Source organism: Lissotriton helveticus, chromosome 3_1 (genome assembly GCF_964261635.1).
Source record: "Lissotriton helveticus chromosome 3_1, aLisHel1.1, whole genome shotgun sequence".
NCBI lineage: Eukaryota > Metazoa > Chordata > Amphibia > Caudata > Salamandridae > Lissotriton > Lissotriton helveticus.
This window is the reverse complement of record NC_136061.1, coordinates 157,132,179-157,155,878: the sequence shown is the minus strand read 5'-3', so window position 1 is coordinate 157,155,878 and position 23,700 is coordinate 157,132,179. Positions and strand designations below refer to the sequence as shown.

Genomic DNA, 23,700 nt, shown 5'->3' with positions numbered 1-23,700 from the left:
CAAAAAGAGTGCAGACCAAAGGAATGTTTTAAGCTCTAAAATAATGTTGTGGGAACTAGAACAAACCTACTCCATGAAATATCTCTGAGACAATGGATAAATGTCTTTTCCTCTTCTCTGCCTGTAAACTTCATACAAGTATACTTTTCTTTTCAAGTCGTCACAAGCTGTCGTAGACATGTAACATCATCTAATTTCTTCTTTGTCAGTATTTCTTTTGCAACAATGTTTTTGTGCTTCATTTTCCACACAGATTAACAAATGTGCGAGGATTGCAAAGATCTTGTGCTTGTTTTAAAATGGTTTTCACAAAATCCACACTACAAATATACATGGAGATGTTGCAATATGAATGACTGATGTATTCTCTCTGGTCATTACAACAAATGCATGAACCTTGCTATCACCGAAAGGAATGATTAGGATATCTAAATTCTCTACACCTGCCCTCAGCTTAGGTATGGGCATATTATATATCCATTCACATAGGCTTAGAGGATTCTGTCGACTAACATTTAAACATTTTTTATGTCACCATGTAAGGATTTAGTACTCAAATACTTACAGCAATGATGATATTTGGTACATTGCCCTCTCTTGCAAACACCTAGAAGACATAAGGTGTTACGACAATTAACGAACGCATTACACAAACGTATAGAGACTTCACACAGCAGAAATTTAAGTTGCTTACATGTTTATAACTACAAAACTTGTGAGCACCCCACCATAGGACACAAGAGTGGCATAAAGTAACAAATGATGAAAAGTATTAACTGTTTGGGAGCTGAACAGCCCATGAATGAGTACCTGGGCACATTAGAAAAAATAAATAAGCTAGTTACAAAACAAAAAAAGAGTTGCAATGAAGACTTGTTTACTTTATTTGTATTTCTGCTTTTGCCATAAGTAAATTCATGAATTTGTCATATTGTGTAAAGTGACTGTTTTCCACTAGCACAATTTCTTTGAAAATAAGACACTGAAAATTGTAGTCTTGTTGCTAATCTGAGTGGCACATTTAGAAGGCCAGGGTTCAATTCAAACCTGGGTCTCACGGTTCCAAAATCAGCAGCTCTAGCCACCAGGCCACATCTATTACACCTTTTTCTTGCCATTTTTTTGTTTTTTTGTCCATAATAATTTTCCTATGATTTCCGTTAAAATCAAAAACGCCTTCCAAATGCAGCTGCCTGCTTGAAAGCACCCAGATTCTTCTATTAAAATTATAAGCAATGGGTATTGTGTTTAATATTTTTTGCTGGAAACAGGTCTGTCATGGTTAGGATATAGCATGTTATATTTTGTTTAATTTTTGGCATATACTTGAAGTAAAACAAATTACAAAAAAAACCAAGCATTGACAAAGCAAATAGGTCTCGCCGATGGTTTGTAGCCACGCTGCACAGTGTCTGCAATGCTGTGCAGCATGGCTAAAGTAAAATGTAAAAAAACTTTGCGTGGTTGCCAGCCTCATTGTGTAGGCACCATGCATGTTTGTCGACAAAATGACATGGACACTTTGTAACATCTCTGCAATCCTCCTGTTGCTTTGGTGTCCCTCTGACTTTCCCCGTGCTGCTGCTGTGTTCCCCTGCCCTCCCCATGTTGCTTGACCCCTTGCTCTGCCTGTTTTTATTTTCTTGATTGCTTTAAAAAGTATTATAAAACGCTTTTGCACGTTTGATTTTTGATTACTGATCTTACTTGGATCAGTATCTAAAAACAGAAGATGTCCATATCCTTTTGTCAACGAACATGCATCGTGCCTACACAATGAGACTGGCAGCCATGCAAAGTTTTTTTACATTTTACTTTAGCTATGATGCACAATATTGCGGACGCCGTGCAGCATGGCTACAAACCATTGGTGAGAACGATTGACTTTGCCACTACTTGTTTAAGCTTGTTTGTACAGTGCTCTTATGCCTAGAGTACAGCAAAACACTTCACAAATTGAAAAAACGTCCTATAGGGATTTGACTTATAGACTGTATAAATCCATGTACTTACTATAAATGCAAATGTAAATATCCTCTTCGTGCCATGGGGTAGATAGATCTGTGTGTGTGTGTTTGTTTATTAATCCTCTGGGCTTTGCAGGGGTGTACTCGCCGAAGTTTTGCAAGCGACCGACACGTTTACCGCCTTGGCCAGTGGTGTAGGAAGCTGGCGATTGTATGTATTGATCTAGCGCAATGTGTTTCCACTGCACAGCTCAAGCCAGATCCCCGATTTCTAGAGGACTTTTGTTATAAAAAAAAAACCTGCAACAGGTTAGTAACTGCGCACCCACAGACGCCCTTCGGTACATGTGTTATAGGTGCTGAATGCCCGATCTCCATAATAAAACCTCCATTCGGTATCAGTGCGAGTGCAGGCGCACAACATGGATCACAATTGAATCTTGTGTCAGACCGCACAGTAACCGTTTGCTTTTATAGTTGCCATCATCCACAGTGTATGCAAGCTTCTAAACTGTCCGCCTTGTAGCTAGAGTTCTCGTAGTATGAAAAACTGGTTCATCATGAACTTTACATTGAAGTGCAGCGGGCTTGGCAAGCACTGCAGAGACGGTTCATAGCAGGACATAGACCTGTGTGTTTTTTTCCTAACTAAAATTGTCGCTGCATGCCAAAGCTATGGCCTCTGAGGAGTTACACAATGACTTTGAAGGGAACAACTGCAGTGGTATTTTACCTGGACTGTCCCTCCCAGTATATCCCTCAGTTTACTGTCCCTCCTTAATTACTCGGAATTCCCAAAGCAAACACGCCGCTCATTGGGCCGCCGATATCGCATGCTACAAACACCCCCCTCTTTGACCCGAATGATGTGTTCCTCTGAATAGAAAAACGATGGTCTCGCGAGGGCGCCATGCCTCTTGCTGCCGCCACGAGCATCGCCAAAAACAAGGGAGGCTGGAATAATAAACAGAGCGCCGTGAAATAGCACTTGTAAAAGGAGTCGCTCAGCGGGGCGGAGACGCTTATTGCATCTCAGCGGGAAGTGCTGCTCTATTTACATGCCGGACCACCAGACATTCTGACACAATATCCGAGCCAGGGACATCGTAAGGGTCACATGCGTTGTTAACCAGTGCCCTCCTTTTAGCCTGTAGCATTGCAAGCTTTTAAATATCCTACGCAGATTGAACAGCAGGAATATTTCCAATGACAGTGTACATAACAGGAAAGAATCTCAGAATGTGCACACAGACAAATGCTTATTGGGTGCTCACACAAAACATAAACACGTTAGATGCCACTTTAAATAAGTTCACAGCAAGTTTGGCCCTACATGCCTCTCCTTTTCCCCATTGGAATAGTTGCCTTTGCTTCCTTGTGTTAACCTGGGCAGGAACATGGTAGGTAATTGAATGTCCCTTCCCACAAGGCCTTTCAGATAGAATGATATAGAAAGGAGACACCCTACATTTCAAACAAGGCTAGAGCGATTTTTAGGGGTATTATCATTAGGGTGCCAACAACGAGAACTGTTTACAAGCCAAACAACTTAAGTCCCTCGTTCAATTACGAATCGAATGCGCACTTGTCAATTAGGAGCATCGTGCATTCCCCCATTTGTTAACGGTATGAAGCATCATGCTGGTTGGCATTTTGTTTTCGTTATGTAGACATCTGCGGGCTTGGAACAGCCGTCGGAATTATAGCGCAAAGGTAGACAAAGAATGCAGCATATTATGCGATAAAGGATTAAATTTAGCACAATATGCCGTGAAACTTCTCGAATTTTGACATTTTAACACATATGGGCGTTTATAAAATAGCAACCCCAATGCTGTATAAAATGTTTAATAAAGTTAAGCTACTAAAACAATGCAGGGCGGGTTCAAAACCCCTACAACGCGGAAGTAAAGAAAAAAAAAAGGTAACCTGACCCACGAAGAATGCAGCCGCCGCCCTGCACGCCGTGGAAGTGAGAAAAGAAAAAAAGGTGGGACATGCGCCTGCCTTTAGCCATTTGCATGCTTTTGTTATTGAAAGACCCACGCAAAAGCCAATCCTATGTGTGGGAGGAGTCAGATCAAAACGCAGTAAACACAAGAAGCCTCGCAGAGCAGCGCATGCACGCTGGCTCAGGCTCGACCACATTTTTATTTTTTATATATAAAAAGAAATCACTCCTGCTTGCCAAGCCAGTTTGCTTTGCCAATAATGCTCGTTTGTTACTGCCACCAGCCTTTGCATGACTCATTTATCTCTAGCTACATTACGGCCTCTTCAAATGCGCTTACAGTAGCCTATGTATATGGTGTACATGCCCATTCTTGCAGCCGCTATGTTTTGTAAGCTTAAGTTTTCTATGCCTCGGTACTCTTTCCATCTCATCTGTCCCTACCACACTGCACGTTCAAAGCTACCCCTTCCTGCCCAGCAAGTTGATTTTTTCCAAGAAGCATCCCCTGCATGCTAAACCTTCTGCATCCGCTTTGTCCGTTGTGCTTCAGATTTTCATTCCCGTACCACAGTTAATCAGGAGTTCTCGTTGTCACAGAATTACTTGGAAACCTAAGAGGTATACATTAAAGCTGAAGAATGACACTGGTTTTGCAGAGCAACCTGGAAGGTGAATTTGATCCTACAATATATTATAACATTGTGCATGACTTTTGGAAAGAAACAGATTAAAAATAGTATAAGTGTTGAAAGTAAATGAATGATCAGTGGGATAGTTTAGAAAAAAAATTGGATGCAGACTTTTTGATTTAAACTTACTGTTTGATCTTTTGCATGATATTGGCTGAAATGGTTCTAGAGAACTGGAAAAAAGGGCACATAACTTTCTAGTCACACGTTATACCAGAGTTATGTACTGAAGGAAACATGATTGCAGGAAATATAACAGCCCCTCTAAAGTGCCATGATATACTCACTCTGTTAAAATTTGTGGGTATAAAATATCTTCTCCTGGACATTTTTGAGTGGGGGAACTTGGCACGGTTTCTTAATCCCCGCCTCCTCTTTGCTACTTCTGAAAGCTTCTTATTCATCCATTTCTTTAGCTCAGCATCTCTAAGTGCCTTCTGCGCAATTCAGCAACCGATTGTATAAAGGTAGATCTACGTTACTAGAAATTTTGAAACACTAATTTTGATATCACTAATGGTCTACACCACCTAATAAGCAATGTTCTCTTCATAATGCTCCAATCGCAATGATAATTAAATAAAAATGTTTATAAAAAAACTATTTGAAAAATCTATTTTATACCATATTTTTTATTAGCGAACTAAAATGGAGAAAAAAAAACGTTGCTCTTCAAATAGCCTATGTAACATACCTTTGGAAGGATAAGGAAGGTAATTAGGGAATTTGACAGCATTAACCCCTCTTATCTTTTTGAAAGAATATAATTGTTTTAGGTATTTTTATTTGTGAGTCTGGGTGATATGAATAAACAAAAATGAAGATACTCCATGCAATGCTCCCAACCCAAAATCATTACACAACCCTTACTAGCCGGTTTGAAATTGGTTAGAAAGGTCTGAAACTAGAAAATGATGTATTTAGATTTCAAAATTTATACAAATGCAAATACATTTTTGCCTTTACAGGACGCTCATAACAAGAGAGAAAGTCATTATGAAATCCAAAACAGGACCCACCAGATATCAACAGTTTCAAGAGCACAAGTCATTGTAAACATGTAGCTAAGCACTACCATAAGCATAGCAGGTTTCAACAAATGGGAAACAATTCAAATCTATAAAAAAGTAATTTACACACCTCTAACCTGCTGACAGTCTCCTCATTTCCAACTATTTCATGTAGCTTTATTGGTCTGTATTTTTCCACCCTATTGGAAAAAAGAAAGAACTGCTTATAAGTATTTGCATGGGATTAGATGAAAACGTTTGAAAAGAAAAACAAATACCAAGAAAGATGAGAAACCGTTATTGACAATAGAAATGTTAAAAATAATATATTTTCAAAATTAACATTTTCAAAAAATAAACCGGTTATATCATCAGCAACTAATTTATATTTGAAAAGAATGCCAAAAACATCTGGCAATGCAGTCAGAGGTTCTATGGGCCAAGGAAGTCCCCCATAGAAATGTGTGTGATTTAGGAGATTAATAGGTGGATGCTGAAGGAAGAGGTAGGTGGTCGATGGTATGATGTGGAACAAGGAAAGGTGCTCTTGGGCTACATGTACATGAGTAAAAGATTGTTTGAGGTCACTGCAATGGTGCAAAGAAGCCCTCCCTCCCCCCATGATAGTCACTATTTCTCTAAGTCCCTTTAAATAGGAGGAGTATTAGTCTTCTTCTGGTCAAACAAGCCCCGGTGTTAATGTCAGCGTAAAATTCTTTTAATTTTGTCCAAAATAGAAAACATTTTCACTTTCAGGAGGATGGTGTTAACCCATAAGACCTTTGTTTTTCTTAAACCCATGCATGTCTAACAAATTATTAAAATATATTGATTTTTATTTTTGCATTTGAGAAATTTCAAATGTCGCACTTTTTCAAATCACGGTCATATTACGAGTAGCCAAATGTGTACATTCATACTTTCAGCTTTTCTCACTTTTTTCATATAGTGTTTTCATCTAGATCTATTTTGTAAAGGTTCATCAGGAATGAATCGTGTCCATTACACACTAGAAGCTATTTATGAGAGCCCCGAGTTGTCGTACAGATTCAACTTTCCAGTAGGGAACAGCGCATCTGTTGGACAAAATAAATGTTAGGATTGGTGCAAGACTGATTCTATGCAACCCCCAACGATAGGTTGCTCTATAGACCAGCTAGCTAACAGTGGCATCATAAGTACCCCGAAACCTAGAAAGGTAACAAATCGCTTTGGCAACTTCAGAACATGACAACACTGCCCGCCCCCCAGGAGTTTTGGTAACAGATCTAGAACCTTTTTGCCTAGTCACTTGTGCTCTCTCAGAGATATTCAAGAAATACACAAAGCGGTGTTTTCAATATTTATTGAACCATCATGATTCTTGTATAAAATGTATGTGCTGCATTAATCAATAGAAGCTGAAAAAAGTGATCAGTAATATAAGGACGGTGAAGAGAATCCACCATTGTGTTAAAAGAGAGTGTACATGATGGCATATAAATACTGAGGGCGGATATTTTACTCCTACTATGCGTTCCCTAACGAAGTTGCCTCCGATGCATGCTCTTCCAAAAATACCCTATTGGATGATCTAACTCCCCATTACCTGAAGGCAAGGTATTTAGGACCCCATATTGGTCACAAGTTGTACACCCAACCTTACAGAGGGATACACAGTGACCAGCTGAGCTGAAACCCCAACACAGGGATGACCTTGTGATGACAGCAGAGTGCTGCTATAATTTTAGCACAGAAGTGCATGTTTTTTCATAACAATGGCATTCCTACTTCAGAGTAGATGCTTCAGCTGAGCTGACATTGTTTATTGTCTCTTTGATAGCGATGTCACCTCATGGACTAAATAACATTTGCACAATGATTGTCAGGGCCTTGTACGAAATGTTCAAGGTGTGATTATTTATGAAGTGGTTTTGTAAGCAATGTAGGTTCAGATAGACTAATCCTGCACTATCACGGAAGCAAATGCTTGTCAAAAGTCATCATATGGAAGAGAAAACAAATTAAGAAACGTGTACATGTTAAAATGGCTGTGTTTTTTCCTGGGCCTCACTGAGCCACATGACAGCATCGCTTGATTACCATGTAAGGTGGTACATGCGTGACACTGGGCTATCAAAGATTAATGAAGCCATGCAAAGCCACCCTGCATGGCTTTGAGTGACCTCAAATCATGAGTGAGGCGACGCAGCGCAAATCGCTCAGTCACCTTACTCTGCGGCCGGTAGGCTTTCCATGGGAGTTAAGGTGGGTTTTACCACACAACATCCGTGGAATTTTACGCTGCCCCAGATTTACAAAATGATGTAAACCTCGGGAAGTGTCAAATCCATACGCCTCCTAAAGTGAGGCGTAATGAGGAGAAATAAATGCATTTCTCCTCGCTTTTTCCTCTTTCTGTGTTTGCTGCATTCTGTAGCACACATAGAATAGGAAGACTCCTCTTAGGAGTGTTTATGCAGTAGGATGCACCGTCCTGCACAAAAACAATACTGCCTGCAATATAGGCACCCTTGCACCATGGTGCAAGGGTTCCTACGTTGGCGCTAGACTGTCAAAATGGCATCAGCAGAAAGAACAGGAATGTAGGAGTGTTGCTTAAAAACTGTGCATTTCTGCCCTCTCACTTTGACATAGGGCAGCGCAGCAAAGTGCCTTACTGCGTTCACCCTACACCAAAATGCCATAAAATGAGGCCCTAAAAGTACTAACCATCAGACAAAAGTGTGGATAGCGACTGCCCCTTTTTCAGAGATTATGCAAACATGACTTTACAGGGGTTCAGAAAGCAGCAGGAGGCAACTTATATTGCCCACTGCGCTGTACAAGTGCGCCACCAAAAGGTCATCTTGGTTGTCAAAATATTTGTGGATAACAAATAAAGCCAAAGACTCTGAAGGGAAAAATGACAAAATGCGCGTGTCAAATTTCTCTTTCTGGGAAGCTTTAGCATTAGGACTGGTGGAACTGCCTCCTATATTTTTTCTACACCGGAAAGCTAACAATTGGGAAAAAAATACCAACTGTCAAAATACTGCACAGAATGCACTAAAGGAAAAAGCAGCAGAAAGCCTCACAATGAAGCGTCTTTCCTTTACAGTCAGAGCGGAACAGATTTAAAGGAATATATAAGGCTGACAAGGGACTAATATTTTCAATCACCGTTTGTTCCCTCGTGCTCCCTAGAGCACTCCTGATATCACTCCCAAGGCTGTCCAGACGACTGCAAACTCCTTTTTAGGTCTTGCCTGGCATTAGCAGCACGCATGCATTGCTCTTGCCATGCGAGGGCCTCTTGGAATCAATACGGATTCAGACCTCGTCTCTTCCCCCACCTGTAAATTTGATTGGCAGTGTCGTCAGTTTTTATGTTAAACCCAGTTTGTTGATTGCAACATAGTGTCTGTAGCCCCTCCTGGTTGCCATCCTGCCAACTTTAGGCCATACTCACCTGGACTGGATGTTTTACTAGCGGCGTGATACTCTCTCCTTAATTAGTGGGTGAGAACTTTTTTTTGGTCATTCCGGCTGAGAAGCGCGATGTTCTAAGTTGTATGTGGACGCCACGCTTCATTTATTTATTTGCTTTTATTCGGAGCGTGGCACCCTAATTAGTGCGTAAGCACTTTTTTGGGGTTATTATTCACCTAACTCCTCATGGGATGCGTTTTATTTGTATTTAGTAACCACGACGCTGTGACTTACAAACCGCGCTTTCACTGCTGTGACGTTTGTAAACATTAATTCTTACTTTTCAGCAGCGCACACACCGCACTTTTACTGCTGTGGTGTTTGCGCAGTTGAAAAGTAAGTATTAATGTTTGAAAAATGCACCACATGAGGAGAAAAGGGTGGGTCTTAAACAGACGTTTCCAAACATTAATTCTTACTTTTCAACAGCGCAAATGTCTTTGTTTAAGACCCGCCCTTTCCTCCTCATGTGGTGCCTTTTTCAAACATTAATTCTTACTTTTCAACAGTGCGCACACCGCGCTTTCACTGCAGTGACGTTTGCAAACATTACTTCTTTACTTTTCAACAGCACACACACCGCACTTTCACTGCTGCCAGGTTGGCGTTGTTGAAAAGTACGAATTAATGTTTGAAAACGCCACAGCAGTGAAAGCACGGTGTGTCCGTAGTTGAAAAGTAAGAATTAATGACTGCACACACCGCGCTTTAACTTTATTAAAGGGCTGGAGGGGAGGGATGCAGGGGCAGGCGGACTTGTTCTCATCCCTGCTACATGTTGTTTGGTAGCTGGCAGCCCTGTGTTGTGGGTGTGACCCGTTGGGGTGTGTCTGTGTCTGTGTGTAGTTGCTGTCCCTGCCACTTGCAGAGGCGTGCATTGTCGGAGCAGCTCCTATTTGTATGTGTTGTGTGGTAGTTGGTTGTACTTCGAAAAGAAGGGAGATCGGGGTCGGTGACTTCAGACAACAGCACTATAGTGTCTCCCAGCGCCTGCACCAACAGGAATCTCTCCTTTGTTCCCTTCCTGCTTGTGTTGTTCGACTTGCAGTATGAAGGTAGCAATGCTGGGGGAGCCATGTGTACCGCAGGACACTGAAATGCACATATTTAGTTCAACATAGTAGAAAAAAGCAACACTGCCTCAGTATTTAAGCAGGTAAGACACAAGACTGACATATGTCCGAGGAAATTGTCCCCCTCCCTCTGTGTTCCCACCGGCCCGTCGAAATGCATTAATAAACAAGAATTTGCAATGCATTAGGTCTCGCGTTTACGCAAGTTTAACCTATTAGCATTGTAAACAACAATGCATTTTATTCATGTTTCAAAAACAAAAACATAAATAAAAGGCATTGTCATTTGCAATGCCGATAGCTCAAACTCTGGTAAATGCGAGACCAGTTGCAATACAATCGGTATCGCATTTACGCCTTTTATTTGTGTTTATTTATGTTATTTATTTATGTTTTTTAAAAAGCACCAAAAATAGGCATTGTCGTTTAGAATGCCAATAGCTCAAACTTGCGTAATTGCGAGACCTATTGCATTGCAAATGCTTGTTGTTAGTGTGCCTTTGTACCTCCACAGTGATGACCCACACAATTCGACAGGACTCCCTCACATATAGCCCTGTTGTACTGCCACGTTAGTTTAATTAATTGTGCCCCTATAGAAAAATGGAAGTCCTTTTTGAGATGATTCTACTACACTTCATGATACTTGGTGTCTTCCTTCTCCCCTCCCTCCCACCCCGGTGCCTCCTGAGGTAATGCCCGAACACCTTCCAACTTTGGTACTGCTTCCCCAGTGTCACCTGAAGTACTGGGGAAGCACCCTTCCTACTCTCGGTTCCCTCTTATCTTTGTTGCCATGGTCTGCAATTAACCTTCTATAGATGTAGCTCTCCTTGAAGTTGCTGAAATCCCTACTTGACAACATGATTATTTTGAGATGTGCACTAATGTAGAGTAAAATCCATTTTTGGAGGCTGAGTAATCTCCAGAAACACTATTTTTCTTAATTACATCTCCTCCGCTGACAGTTTACCTCCAAAAATCGGGAAATCCTTCTTCGGATACCACTTTTGCCGGTTTACCCCTCTCAAGTCTGTAATTATTTAGCCAATTTTGATTCCGGTTACCTCCACTTTTCTTGTGCTATTTTTCCAAGGACAGTGGTTACTAAACTTTTAAGAATCATGAGCCCTTTCAAGAACAACAGTTGCGCAACTCACCTACCTTTAATGGACATTTAGGATGGGCGATTTTTCAATGTAACTGAAGCATTCTGTGATAACACATCGGTATTTCCAGACAGACTATGTTCCACTGAAATGGCCATTAATGTTGCAAAGACTTGATTATTAATGATAATACTACAATGGCACACCAATGACAATGTGGAAAAAGAAAACCTTCCCTTTCACATTCCCTGTACCTAAGCAAGATCGTCACATAATTCACTTTAAAAACTCCTCTCACTGGGGCATGGCCAAGCAGCATGGGCGACAGGACGTGAGCTCCTTCAGCCCCAGACAGGCCAGCACTGAAATCCTGTTTATTATCCTTTTTTAGGGTGCTCGGACCGGATTTGCGGGGGGGGGGGTGGGTTCCAGCAAAGGAGGGGTACAGCCTAAACAGCGGTGCTCCTGGCCGGCGACCTGCAAACGACCGTTGCGGCGCTGCGACGTGAGACTGGTGGGCAGGATCTACGCGAGGCCGGGGCTGCGGCCTGTGACAGCGTAGGTGGAGCGGGGTCCTGTGCTTGCCGCGGCCTGCCCTGGGTGAATTGCTGCAACGAGGGAGGCGCCCACTGCCATCGGGGGCCTCCCGTGAAAAAAGCCGGCCTGCAGTGGTGTCCGGACAGGGTCCCGGAGGTGTGCACTGGTCCCCGGGGGGCATGGGGAATGCCCTAGACGGCGGTGAACTGGACTGGAGACTCTCAGACGACTGTTGCAGCGTGGGGGTCCCGCGAGTGGTGGGCTGGCCCTACACGAGGCTGGGGCTGCGGCCTGTGATGGCGTAGGTGAAATGCGGTCCTGGTGCTTGCCGTGGCTTGCCCTGGGTGAAGAGTTGCGGCGAGGGAGGCGCCCACGGCTATCGGGGGCCTCCCGTGAAGAAACACGCTCCTACAGCGCGTCCGGCCTCTACAGGTACACGGCAGACGACACGAGGGGCAGCGAGGATCTCGGGGGTCACCATCGGCACTTATCCCGCTTGCAGTGGTGTCCGGACCGTATCCCTGAGGTGTGCCCTGGTCCCCGAGTGCAGGGGGAGTGCCCTAGACAACGGTGGCCCGGACCGGAGGCTCGCGGACAACTGGTGCACCGCTGGGCCCCCGTGACTGGTGGGCCAGCCCTACGCGAGACCGGGGTGGCGGCTTGCCTTGGGTGAAGCCCAGAGCTGGCGCCTACTGCGAGCTGCCTGGACGTGTGGCAGCGGCAAGGAAGGCGCCCACTGTCATCGGGGACCCCCTGCGAGGGGCTGCCCCCTCATATTACACCCGGCACCCGCAGGTGAGCGGAGGAGGAGACGGGAGGCTGCGGTGAGCCCGGGCCCGGTGCCGGCTCATTCCAGACGGGGGCGGACGTCTCGGCCCCCGATTGCTCCTGGGTGGCTGCCAACGAGACTCAGAGCATTCGTGGAGGCACCCCACGCCTGGACGCTGAAACCGGACCATCTACTGTCCTGGTGAGGCACCCAATATCCTTGGGGGCTCTCTGAGGGGGGTTGAGCACCTGCATCGTCTCTGGCCCCAACAGAGCATCTGGTGCATGGCAACACGGACTCTGCAGCCCGGACTGGAGGGCCCTACCTTTCATGCCCCGGGGACTCTTCTGAGGACGCAGTGGTGAGTGAGGGGTGGCGGCGCTCGAGCTCGTGGCTCCGGGCTGCCCACGGGGACGCGGGGCCACAGCTGCACGAGACTAGAGAGGCGGCCTGCGCTCGCCCGGCGGGTAAGCCCCGGGCTCTTATCCAGTGGGGCACCTGTGACATTTCCCCGGGCTTTCCAAAGAGGCGCGCGCATTGGGTGAGGCTGCCTCGAAACGCCTCCGTCGTTCAAGGGCCTCGGAGCGGTCTCCTCACGCTTCTGCGATGAGTAAGGACAGGTTGTCCCGCGCTTCTCAGCCTAACACCATAATGCAATACACCACACAGTGCCTCACCTCGCAGCGGATCACGCGTCAGACGGGTCTGGATGGGGAGAGTGATGCAGCAGACGAGCTGCAGCCGACAAGCCTTCCGGGCAGAGCTCGTGCAGGCGATATAGGGATCCCGTTCCGCCCTGGAGAAAAAAATAAATAGAGACAGTCTCCACTGACGTGAACTTGTTGCGGGCAGACCTGAGGAAAGTGGCGGATAAGGTTTTGACTGCGGATGGGGATATCGTCCAGCTGCAAGGGGAGGTGGCTTCCCTGAAGAAGACAGTCTCGCAGCTTACCGCCACGACGGGGGCACTGGAGCGTAGGGCGGAAAATGCGGAAGGGAGGGCACGCCGCAGTAACATCAGGGTCCTTGGCATTCCGGAACACTGAGATGGGCAATGCGGAGCGATTCCTGGAGAACTGCATGACACTCTGCCCCGCAGGCCTGTCTGGGGTCTTTGTGACAGAGCGGGACCACAGGGCGCTGGTCCCGCCGCCGAGACCAGGCGCTCCACCGAGAGCCCTAATTGCTAAGATCCTGAATATGCGGGACAGAGACTGCATTCTGAAAGCGGCTAGGGAAACGGCAAACCTCACCTTTGAAAATGCCAGTTTCTATCTACCCAGACTATACCCACCAAGTACAGGAAGAGCGGGACTCCTTCCTAGCCGTTAAGCAAAAACTTCGGGATCTACATCTTCATTACATGTTACTCTACCCTGCCAAGCTTAAGGTCATATCCCAGGGAAAAGCACATTTCTTTGACGCCCCGGAGGATGTATGGGAGTGGCTGGAGATTAGGGGAGATGCCCTCCCGCCGGGTGAGCGTGGGGGTGCCCAGAGTACATGGGGACACGGCCACCGAGGAGGCGCGGTAACAGGCGCAGAAATTCATCAGCGGACCATCCAGGGGGAGAGACAGCGAATCACGGTGGGAGACTATGGCGCCCTCCGCCTGGAGTCTTCGGGGGCCGACGGCCTTCCTGCGCTATCTGTGGCACCTCTTCCGGTCCCTGGGGGACTCCGCAGGTGGTAGGTGTGGGGTCCGAGAGGAAAGGGGGGGGAGTCTGACCCGCTGCGTCCTGCCGGAGAGGAAGGAGCAGATCCAGTCGAGGGCCTTGTCCTGGATTCCTGCGTCATAGAGTCTGCGTATTAGGGTGCGGTGGGAGACTGTGTCGAACGCCGCTGATAGGTCGAGGAGGATGAGGGCTACTGTTTCTCCTTTGTCCAGTAGGGTGCGGATGTCGTATGTTGCGGCGAGGAGGGCGGTTTCCGTACTGTGGTTTTTTCTGAAGCCGGATTGGGAGGAGTCGAGGATGTTGTGTTCTTCAATGAATGTGGCGAGTTGGCTGTTGATGGCTTTCTCGATGACTTTCGCTGGGAACGGGAGCAGGGAGATGGGTCTGTAGTTTTTGAGGTCGGTGGGGTCCGCTGAGGGTTTCTTTAGGAGGGGGTTCACCTCGGCGTGTTTCCAGTCGTCGGGGGAACGAGGCAGTCGCCAGGGAGCGGTTGATTGTGTGGCGGAGCTTGGGTGCGATGGTGTCGGCGGCTCTGTTGAAGATGTGGTGGGGGCAGGGGTCCGTGGGGGCCCCTGAGTGGATTGACTTCATTGTCTTCAGTGTGTCTTCGGTGGTGAGGGCTGTCCAGTCATCAATCGCTGGTTTCCAAGTGTCGGGGGTGGTTGGTGAGGGTTCAGTGTGTTGGTTGTCTTCGTCGAAGTTGTCGTAGATGCTCTTGATTTTGTGGTGGAAAAAGGTGCTGAGTTTGTCGCAGAGGTCTTGTGAGGGAGAGATGTCGGTAGACTCGCTGGTGGGTTGGGCAAACTCCTTGATGATGCTGAAGAGTTCCTTACTGTTGTGTGCGTGGGTGGAGATTCTGTCTTCAATCGCTTTTTTCCTCGTTTCTCTGATGAGTTGATGGTGGGCGTTTGTGGCGGCTCTCAAGTTGTTGTGGGCTTCTGTGGATTTGATGTTTCTCCAGGCCTTTCGAGGCGGCGGCATGTGCGCCTGGATTCTCGAAGTTTGGTGGTAAACCATCTGGCTTTCTTCTTACGGGTATTGTTGTTTTTCTTGAGGGGGGCTATGGTGTTGGTGCTGTCCGAGATCCATCTATGCAGGGTTCGGGCTGCAGTGTTGGGGTCGTCGTTTTCCGCGATGGTTGGGGTGGAGTTGTTGAGTGAGGAGGTGAGCTGGTCGTCTGTGATTTTGGTCCAGTTTCTTTGTGGAAGCAGGTGCTGGTGTCTGTGGATGGTGGGTGTTCTGAAGGTGAAGTGGACGCAACGATGGTCGGTCCATGGGAGTTCGGTGGTGTGGCTGAAGGTGATGGAGTTTCCAGTAGTGAAGAGGGGGTCGAGGGTGTGTCCTGCTGAGTGCGTGGGCTCGGTCACGATCTGGCGAAGTCCAATGTTGTGGAGGTTGTCCAGGAGACATGTGGTGTTGGGGTCCAGTTGATTGTCGAGGTGGAAGTTGAGGTCTCCCAGCAGGGTGTAGTTGGTGGATGCAATGGCCTGCGGGGAGATAATGCCCGTGATGGAGTTGGCGAAGGGTCCGCGGGGTCCAGGGGGTCGGTAGATGAGGGTTCCTCGGAGGGCGGCGGTGGGGCTGGCCAGTATTTTGAAGTGAAGGTGTTCCATCAGTTCTGTGGACTCGTCAGGGAGTGTGCTCAGGCGGAGGCTGGATTTGTGGACGATGGCGATTCCTCCTCCTGGGTGGGTGGGGCGGTCCTTCCTGGAGATCTTGTATCCTTGGGGGATGGCGATGGCGATGTCTGGTCCCGAGGTGGTGTTGGTCCAGGTTTCGGTGAAGAATGCTACGTCCGGGGTGGTGCTATCAAGTAGGTCCCAGATTTCTGTGGCGTGTTTGTGGAGGGATCGGACGTTGAGGAGGATGCATTGCAGGGTCTTCGGTTCGGTTGTGTTCTTGTGGGCGGATTGTGCTGGATCCGTGTTCTTGGCGGTGCTGCAGGTGTGCCGGCAGCGGTGACAGCTGAAGGGTCCATGGGTGTCGGCTGGTGATGCTAGCTTGCAGTTGTTGTTGCAGCCTGGGTTGAGTGCGTGGAGTGCTGCTGGGTCGTAGCGTTGGCGGGGGCGGAGATCCAGGGTTCCTGGTGCTTGTCGCGGACGGGTCGCAGACGTGCTTGCCTTTGACGCACCTTCAGTGCACCAGCGGCGCGCACGCAGCTCGCGGCCGCGCAGTGGCCGCCATTAAGTAGGGGTCGGGGAGGGCTGGACAGCTGGGAGGCGGGAGCGGGGAGGGGAGCTGGATTGGGCCGGTCGCCCTGGGGGGGAGGGGCCGCGGGGGCAGCAGTGGCGGGGAAAGGTAAAGGGAGGAAAGAAGGGATAAAGAAAAAGGGAAAATAAGCAGAAATAAGGCACAAAATAGCAGAGATGCAGAAAAGAGCAGAAAGGTGAAAGATAGAAAGGGTAGAAAAACGAGTGAAGGAGCAGAGGGAGAGAAAGGGAAAATGGGCAGAAATAAGGCACAAAAGAGCAGAGGTGCAGAAAGGTGAAAGATAGAAAGGGTAGAAAAACGAGAGAAAACGAGTGAAGGAGCAGAGGGAGAGAAAGGGAAAATGGGCAGAAATAAGGCACAAAAGAGCAGAGATGCAGAAAGGTGCAGAAAGGTGAAAGATAGAAAGAGTAGAAAACCGAGTGATGGAGCAGAGTGAGAGAAAGGAGACAGAGGTCCACTGGACCACCAGGGATGAGGCGCAGGGAAACCTGCGGGTGGAGCAGGGCCTCGATCACCAACACTCAAGAGTGCAGGGGCACCTCACTTAATGGTGGAGCTGCGAGGGTGGGAGAGCAATTTCACTGACAATGAGTCAGTGGTCTTGCTCACTTATGAGCAGGCCGAAGAGGCCTTCGGCCTGGGGAGGGGACAATACTTGCACTATCGGGGACTACAGGATGTGGTGAAGGTTACCTGGCACCAGTACCCGGACGCACCACCACTGACTCACACCTTGGACATCCTTCTTTCCTGCGGCAAGGGGCGCAAACTGATCTCTCTTCTGTATAAGGCCATGAAACAGGATTCCACCCCCCCGCCCCCCGGTGCCCACGTCCCGGGCGGCAGACCTCGGCGCTACACTGGAACAGGAGCAGTGGAAGCGCATGGGCTCCCTCACGCACAAAAGCGTGCTTTGCACGTGACCTTAACTGATACACTTTAATTTTTTACACCGCACCTACCTAACCCCAATTTCCCTGAGGCGTCTCTCTGGGGATAGAGGAGATGGATGCCCTAGATGAAGCGCAGAGGGAGCAGGCTTCCTACACTTAGCCTGGGACTGTCATTTGGTCAGGCGTTTCTGGGTGAGGGTGGTGGAACGCATAGTCACAGCTACAGGCCTTCGGATAGCGATGGACCCCCTGCATTGTCTACATGCGTTAGTCTCCAGACCCAAGAAAAGGAAGCTCTCATATAAACTCTTACAATTAATGTTGGTGCTCGCCAGACGCAGAGTGGCGATTACTTGGATAGGGCAGAGGGCTCCAGAGGTGCCCATTTGGCTTAGGGATGTCCGGGAGTGGTCCCTGGCTGAGGAAACTCACATGCAACTCGTTCGTAGGGACGAGAAACTGCAGGACGACTTACTCGCCTGGCGAGTCATGTGTGCATAAGGGCTAGCAGAAGGGGAGCTTTCCTCCCATGACAAGTCTGATAGTGAGGGCGGTGGGTTGAGTACACCAGTTGGGTCGGGGTCTGATGGTGAGGGAGGGGGTGGCCACTAGGGATATTCACCACCTACAGATGTGCCTGGCTTTGCTACTTCCCCACGATGTTTTACTTGTCTGTTATTGTGTTTCTTCCCCATGAGTACGTTCCTCCCTTGATGCTGCCTACAGTCCTTAGTGCCGATAATGAGGTCATCGATCTGTATACATACACTGTAATGATGCCAATTGGGTGTTCTTGTTTATGTTGTGTAAACTGAAAAATATATATATATATTTTTTTAAACTCCTCTCACTTTGCAGGCAGAAAAAGAAAACTACACACCAATCCCACATCTATTTATCAGAAGACAACCTGAACTTTCTATGGTGGTGTTAATTCCATCTAGTCTGTCCAAACAGGTTGGGTCTACAGTCTCCAACACTTTCAATTCAAACTTGGTGAGGTAAAGCTCCCTGTGATACTGACAAGCCACCGGTTACTTTGGCCTTGCTACAAATTTTCACACACTTTATTCTATCCATTTCTCAACATTCTGAAAAAGGCATGCAATACAGGATGTGCCTTTTATCTTTTTTAAGACACTCTTGCAGAGCCTAATTCTTAGTGTATGACATTCCATGCAAGATACCAACCGTTAACAGCAATTTTGGCCACCAGAAATCTCTGCATGGAATTTGCACCTACATGTAATCAGTCAAGTCATCTTTGAATTCGGTTTAAAGTTCGGCCAAATCAATCTTGGTAATATTGCCTTCCAACTGTTGGTAAATTTAGAACAAGATCATAACCATATAAAATGCTGTGGCCTGATTTATCATCTGTCACACGCATGGTAAATGTAGAAAGTACTAATATATTTTTCACAAAAACCTTAACTCTACAACTGTTTTTAATAGCCGCTTGACAAACACTTCGAAAATATCTACACAACATCAAGTCCATTTCAAGAACTTTAATAGAGCCTTTAAAATCAGTTCATAAAGATCACAACACTTAACATGCTAATTTGTCAGACCAAAAATGTAGATGAATGTGGAGTAAATCGGCACCTGTGTCTCCTTATCACTGGGTCCAATGCCATTCACTTAGTGATTTTCCCTTACTTTCATAACACTATTCCTCATTTGCTAAACCCATCACAAACCTGAGTCACAGCCCCCTTATAATTTCACATAGCAAACTCCTTTGACACTCCTCATGCTCTCCTTGGCTTGGACCCTGGACACGGCTTAGCTTTCCCTCCCGGGGACCGACATGGCACTGAAAAAAGCCCCTTGCAGTCTCATCAAATGTGTGTATGCAGCAACATTCAAGTTTGCTAACTATTCAGCAGCACTGTATTAATAGTTGTATGCAGAACTTCATAACAACTGTCAGTTCAAGGAACTGTAAATAAAAGGTATTACTATTAGTGCGCAATTTACCAACCCCAAAAGGACGGATGGCTGAGCCAGCTATACCAGTATTCAAAGTGAATATCAGCAGATCTCTGAATTGGTTAGTTATGAGTGTTCTAATTCACTGTGCAATCCTGTCACTTTATTGCATCACATTTCAAGACCCAATATATCTGGCACAAAAGCTAGAGTTATCAGGAGGAGGCAGACCTGAACGAAGTGCAAGTTCACTGCTTCTGAAACCACAGATTTTCCACAAAAAGAGAACGAGTTACAGAGCCTTCTCGGGCATCACCCTGAAGATTTGGAAATCGCTGCCAACGTTTGTCCGTCGAATCTCATCTACAGCTTCATTCAAAACGGAAGTTAAAACAATACTAACAAACAAGTTTCGCTCTAAAATACATTGGGTCTATTATGATGGCTACATTGTTGCGCAACTGTGAACTCCAGCTTTACCATGCTATTCCCATATATGTAATGATTATTTTCCTCCTACAACTGTATCCCACCTATCCTATACTATTCTATAATGTGAAGCACGAGGATACCGTCCAGAGTCATGTTCACGCTATACAAAACTTTATAAATAAAAAATAAAAAAATTGCTGGAATAGACTAAGAGCTAGCCAGATTATGGTTCATCAGCTTTACCCAAGCAAGAATTGGGATTATAATTAGGGCTCCCGGTTTTATGGTATTTATTTTTTCAACATTTCTGTCCGTATTTATCCTTATTTATTTTTTGCCCATTTTATATGTATTTATCCATATTTATTTTGTGTTTTGCGTATAAATGAAGATGAAAAACTGTATATTTCCATATTTATTTAACGGATAGGCGCACACTCATAATTTGAGGTCTGTTGTGTTATAGCTGTTTAAGCTGTCAAATATTACACACCAGTACATCCACTGGTAAATACTAGCATTATACCATAAATGTATGTTGACATATGCCATTATTTGAAGAAATTCATTCTGTTTTGTAATTTTCCATGCCGCTATATTCTCAGCTGCAGGCCTATAATTAATCAAAGACAGCATGGAGAGTCAATATCAATATCAATATATAAACTTTATTCGGTTCTTAAAAAGACACCATAAAAGCACAAATACAAAAATACACACAAAATGTTTTTAAAAAGCAAAAAGTAATTTTCTATATAAAAGGGTATAAATATTTAAAAATATCTGGCATCGAAAAAGGTGCTAGGGATTTAAAGTTTTAAATGTTCAAGGCGTATTAGGGGCCAGTTTCTCTAGTGTTCCTCAGTCTTATTGCTATTCGGATGAAGTTTATGGTGCAGAACAAGGTATAAGCGTCCTCTGCTTCCTGTAGGAACCTCAAGGCCCCTCTTGAGTGTTTGAACTTTAAATCTTTCAGGATTCCCACAAGAAACTTACGTCTTGGCATAGTATAAAATGGGCACAATAACACAAGGTGAAGGGTATCCTGCGGAGATCTACGATCGCAGCCGCAGGGACCCTTCTCCTCCACTGTATGGGTGAATCCAGCTGGGACCGCAAGGAGATGATGTAACATATTAAGTCTGAAGCAAGTCATAAAATAGCGGTCCTGTGCATTGTACATGACCCTCAAGTAAGGTTCCATGCCCTGCTTCACAGTAAGTTCATTATAAGAGAGATTGGTGGGTTTGTGATTTTCTTTCTCTGCCCTTGTTGTCTTCAGCTGTGTGAGGAAGAGTTTTTTCACCAAGGACTTGCTCTCCGAAGTTAGAGAGTCAGGGGATGTAAAGAAGTTAATGCAATCGATCTCTGTTAACGACTTCTTGACATATTTCAGCCAGGGGATGGTGTGACCTTTGTCTCTTTTAAGGCAGTCCTCAATAATTTGTCTTGTTAGAGCCGCCTCCGGGTTGGTCCATACTTTAACCCATGCCAAGAGAGGTTTAATTTTAATCTTATCCTCTATGAAGGTTTCTCCTAGTTCTTCATGCAAAATGTGGGCCGATACACTCTGGGGGACTCTCAAAATTCTTCTCAAGAATTTGTTTTCTTCTATCTGAAGCAGTTGTGCTTTTTTGTCCAAGAAGCCCCACACTTCAGCCCCGTAGGATACTTTCGCGCAGCAGATTGACCTGTATAAATTCAATATTTGTTCCGGGGACCATTTCCCTAGTCTATGCCCATACCCCATAATGGCTCCTACTGAGGCTGCCAATTTCGTGGTATGCTTTTCTATCAAAGGTTTGAACGTGAGGTCATGATCAAATAGTACCCCCAAGTACGTGAAGGTCTTGACCTGGTCAATTTTGTGTGACCCAATGTGATAGGTAAAGGTCCCTTTTGTAGATTGCCCAGATGACATAATATAGGACTTTTCCAGGTTTGTCGCCAGGTCCAGTTTGCCCATGAACTTGACGAACCCGTCAATCAGTTTTTGTAGTCCTAGAGGGGTTCTGGCAAGCAGAACCGCGTCATCGGCGTAGAGTAGTACAGGCACTGCACGATGACCAATTTGGGGTGAGTCTACCTTGAGTTTGAGAAGATCTTTTTCCAACGAGTTAATGTAAATCGAAAAAAGAAAGGGCGCAAGGATACATCCCTGCCTTACTCCACTGTTGCAAGTGAAGGGATCGGTCTTTTTGCCCTCTTGGCTATACCTTACACTTGCAGTGGTGTTCCGATGGAGATTTCGCAGGGTGTCAACTAGCGGTTGAGAGAGTCACTTAAAAAGAGCACAACTTTCTGTATTTATCCACTTTTAAAAATAAATGCAGACAGAAAACACATTGTTTTCTGTCTGTATTTATCTGTAAATGTCCGTAAAAATGGAAAACAGGGAGCCTTAGATATAACCCAGTCCCACTGAATCTTCTTGACTGTCTCCCGATGCTGCGCATAGACACCAGGACACATTCATGAAGCTGATGTACTTTAAATGTGCTACACCAAGCAAAGCTGCAGTCTGCAGAAAGCGCAAGCCAGGTGGAAAGGAAGCAATCCATCGACAATCACTAATCCCTTTTGTCAAAGCTGAATGCCCTGCTGGAAAAGGCAGCAATTCAAATGAAGCACAACTCAGCTTAAGCAATGTCACATTTTGATGTCAGTTCACAAGTGATAAACTGAGTTTTAAAAGTTTGACTAAAGCTTTCCATATTGGTAAAAAGGTGCGTTCTGTAGGAATATCAGGTACGCGTGTGCGCAATTACACTAGCAAACATTTATATGACACAATGCAAAGTAATTTAGTTACCTTAACAGCATTATACCCAGCAACGTAGATCTCTTCACTGGGTGTATTAAGCGATATTAAAATACATTTTACTGGTGACCAATTAAGAAGAAATAACTTTCCTGAGGTTTCTGCTCCATGGTGCCAATATTTTTTAGGGTCAGAGTGTGTAAAAACATAATGCATAGGATGCCTGTCATTTAACATTCCTCGTGTAACCGCCCCCTTTCTGTAGAAATAACCATCCACTCAGTTTGCAGTTTCGGGGATATTTCCAAATTCCAGCACTGAGTTATTCTTAACAACAATCAACGTACACACTGGGATTAGTTTTCCTAGACTACTCTAGTCAATTGTCCCTCGCCCGCTAGCACGGTGCATCCTTTTCTCTGATCCTGGTGCTCAGCCCAAGGCTACTTAGAGCTTTAATCTTTTGGCCCCAGTTCCTCCTAGCCCCCCCCCCCCCCCCCCAAGTACACTACCCCCTACATTCGCTATCCACCACCCCTCTTGCGAACGATTTCCCCCCGCTTATCTTTATAATGGTGCCTCTTATGCGCTCCTTGAAAGTGCCCATGCCGATGCCCTGCCTGGCCCCTATGCCCAGTGTCTATCTTGGCACTTCCAGCTTCATTCTTACCAGGGTAACTCGTATGAACCGGAAGTGCCCTTGCTCCCGGAGGCGGCGGGAGTAGCTGTGGCTGGCGTCGCTTTACTCTGTTGGGTCACTGGTGCCTCCGACGGGGCAGTGCTGGGACCCGTCTCCATCTCCTCGGCATCCATCCCTGCTTCCAGACTTCCCGCCGGCGCGTTCAACGCAGCGTGCGCACGTCACCCATCAACACACCACTACGCAGACTCAGTGACAGCTTGAGAACGTCAGGCCGGCGTGCGTAAAGCACCTTGGACACTAGACCGAGAACATCAACAAGGCATCTCAAAGAAGAGCCCATGTTAGGTGTGGGTAACACAGCGGAGTACTACTTTCTTGACATTTTCAAAGGCCGACAATGGCACACCCACGCCGGTACCAATGGTGAAGGTATGTAAGCGGCGGAACCGTAGCATTTTGCAGGAAAATAACGGGTAAATGTTAAGTCTAGACGCACAATTTGTGTTTAGCACTCCATGTATCACACCTCTCAAGTGTCCCATGTTCATGCGCGAGTAGCCCATCAAAGCC

At 46.1% G+C, this 23,700-nt stretch overlaps 1 protein-coding gene across 1 annotated transcript in view; it reads right to left on the bottom strand.

Annotated features, from left to right (window-relative positions):
* The window catches only part of RFC2 (replication factor C subunit 2), a 57,836-nt gene extending 34,451 nt beyond the window's left edge, over positions 1–23,385 (bottom strand). The window contains exons 1-3 of the mRNA XM_078679437.1: positions 23,158–23,385; positions 5,751–5,820; positions 566–607 (exon numbers count right to left, since the gene is read on the bottom strand). Coding sequence (XP_078535563.1) covers positions 566–607; positions 5,751–5,820; positions 23,158–23,300 — 255 coding nt within the window. The 5' untranslated portion in view covers positions 23,301–23,385. The remainder of the gene's footprint in view (positions 1–565; positions 608–5,750; positions 5,821–23,157) is intronic.
* Between the last annotated feature and the right edge of the window lie 315 nt (positions 23,386–23,700).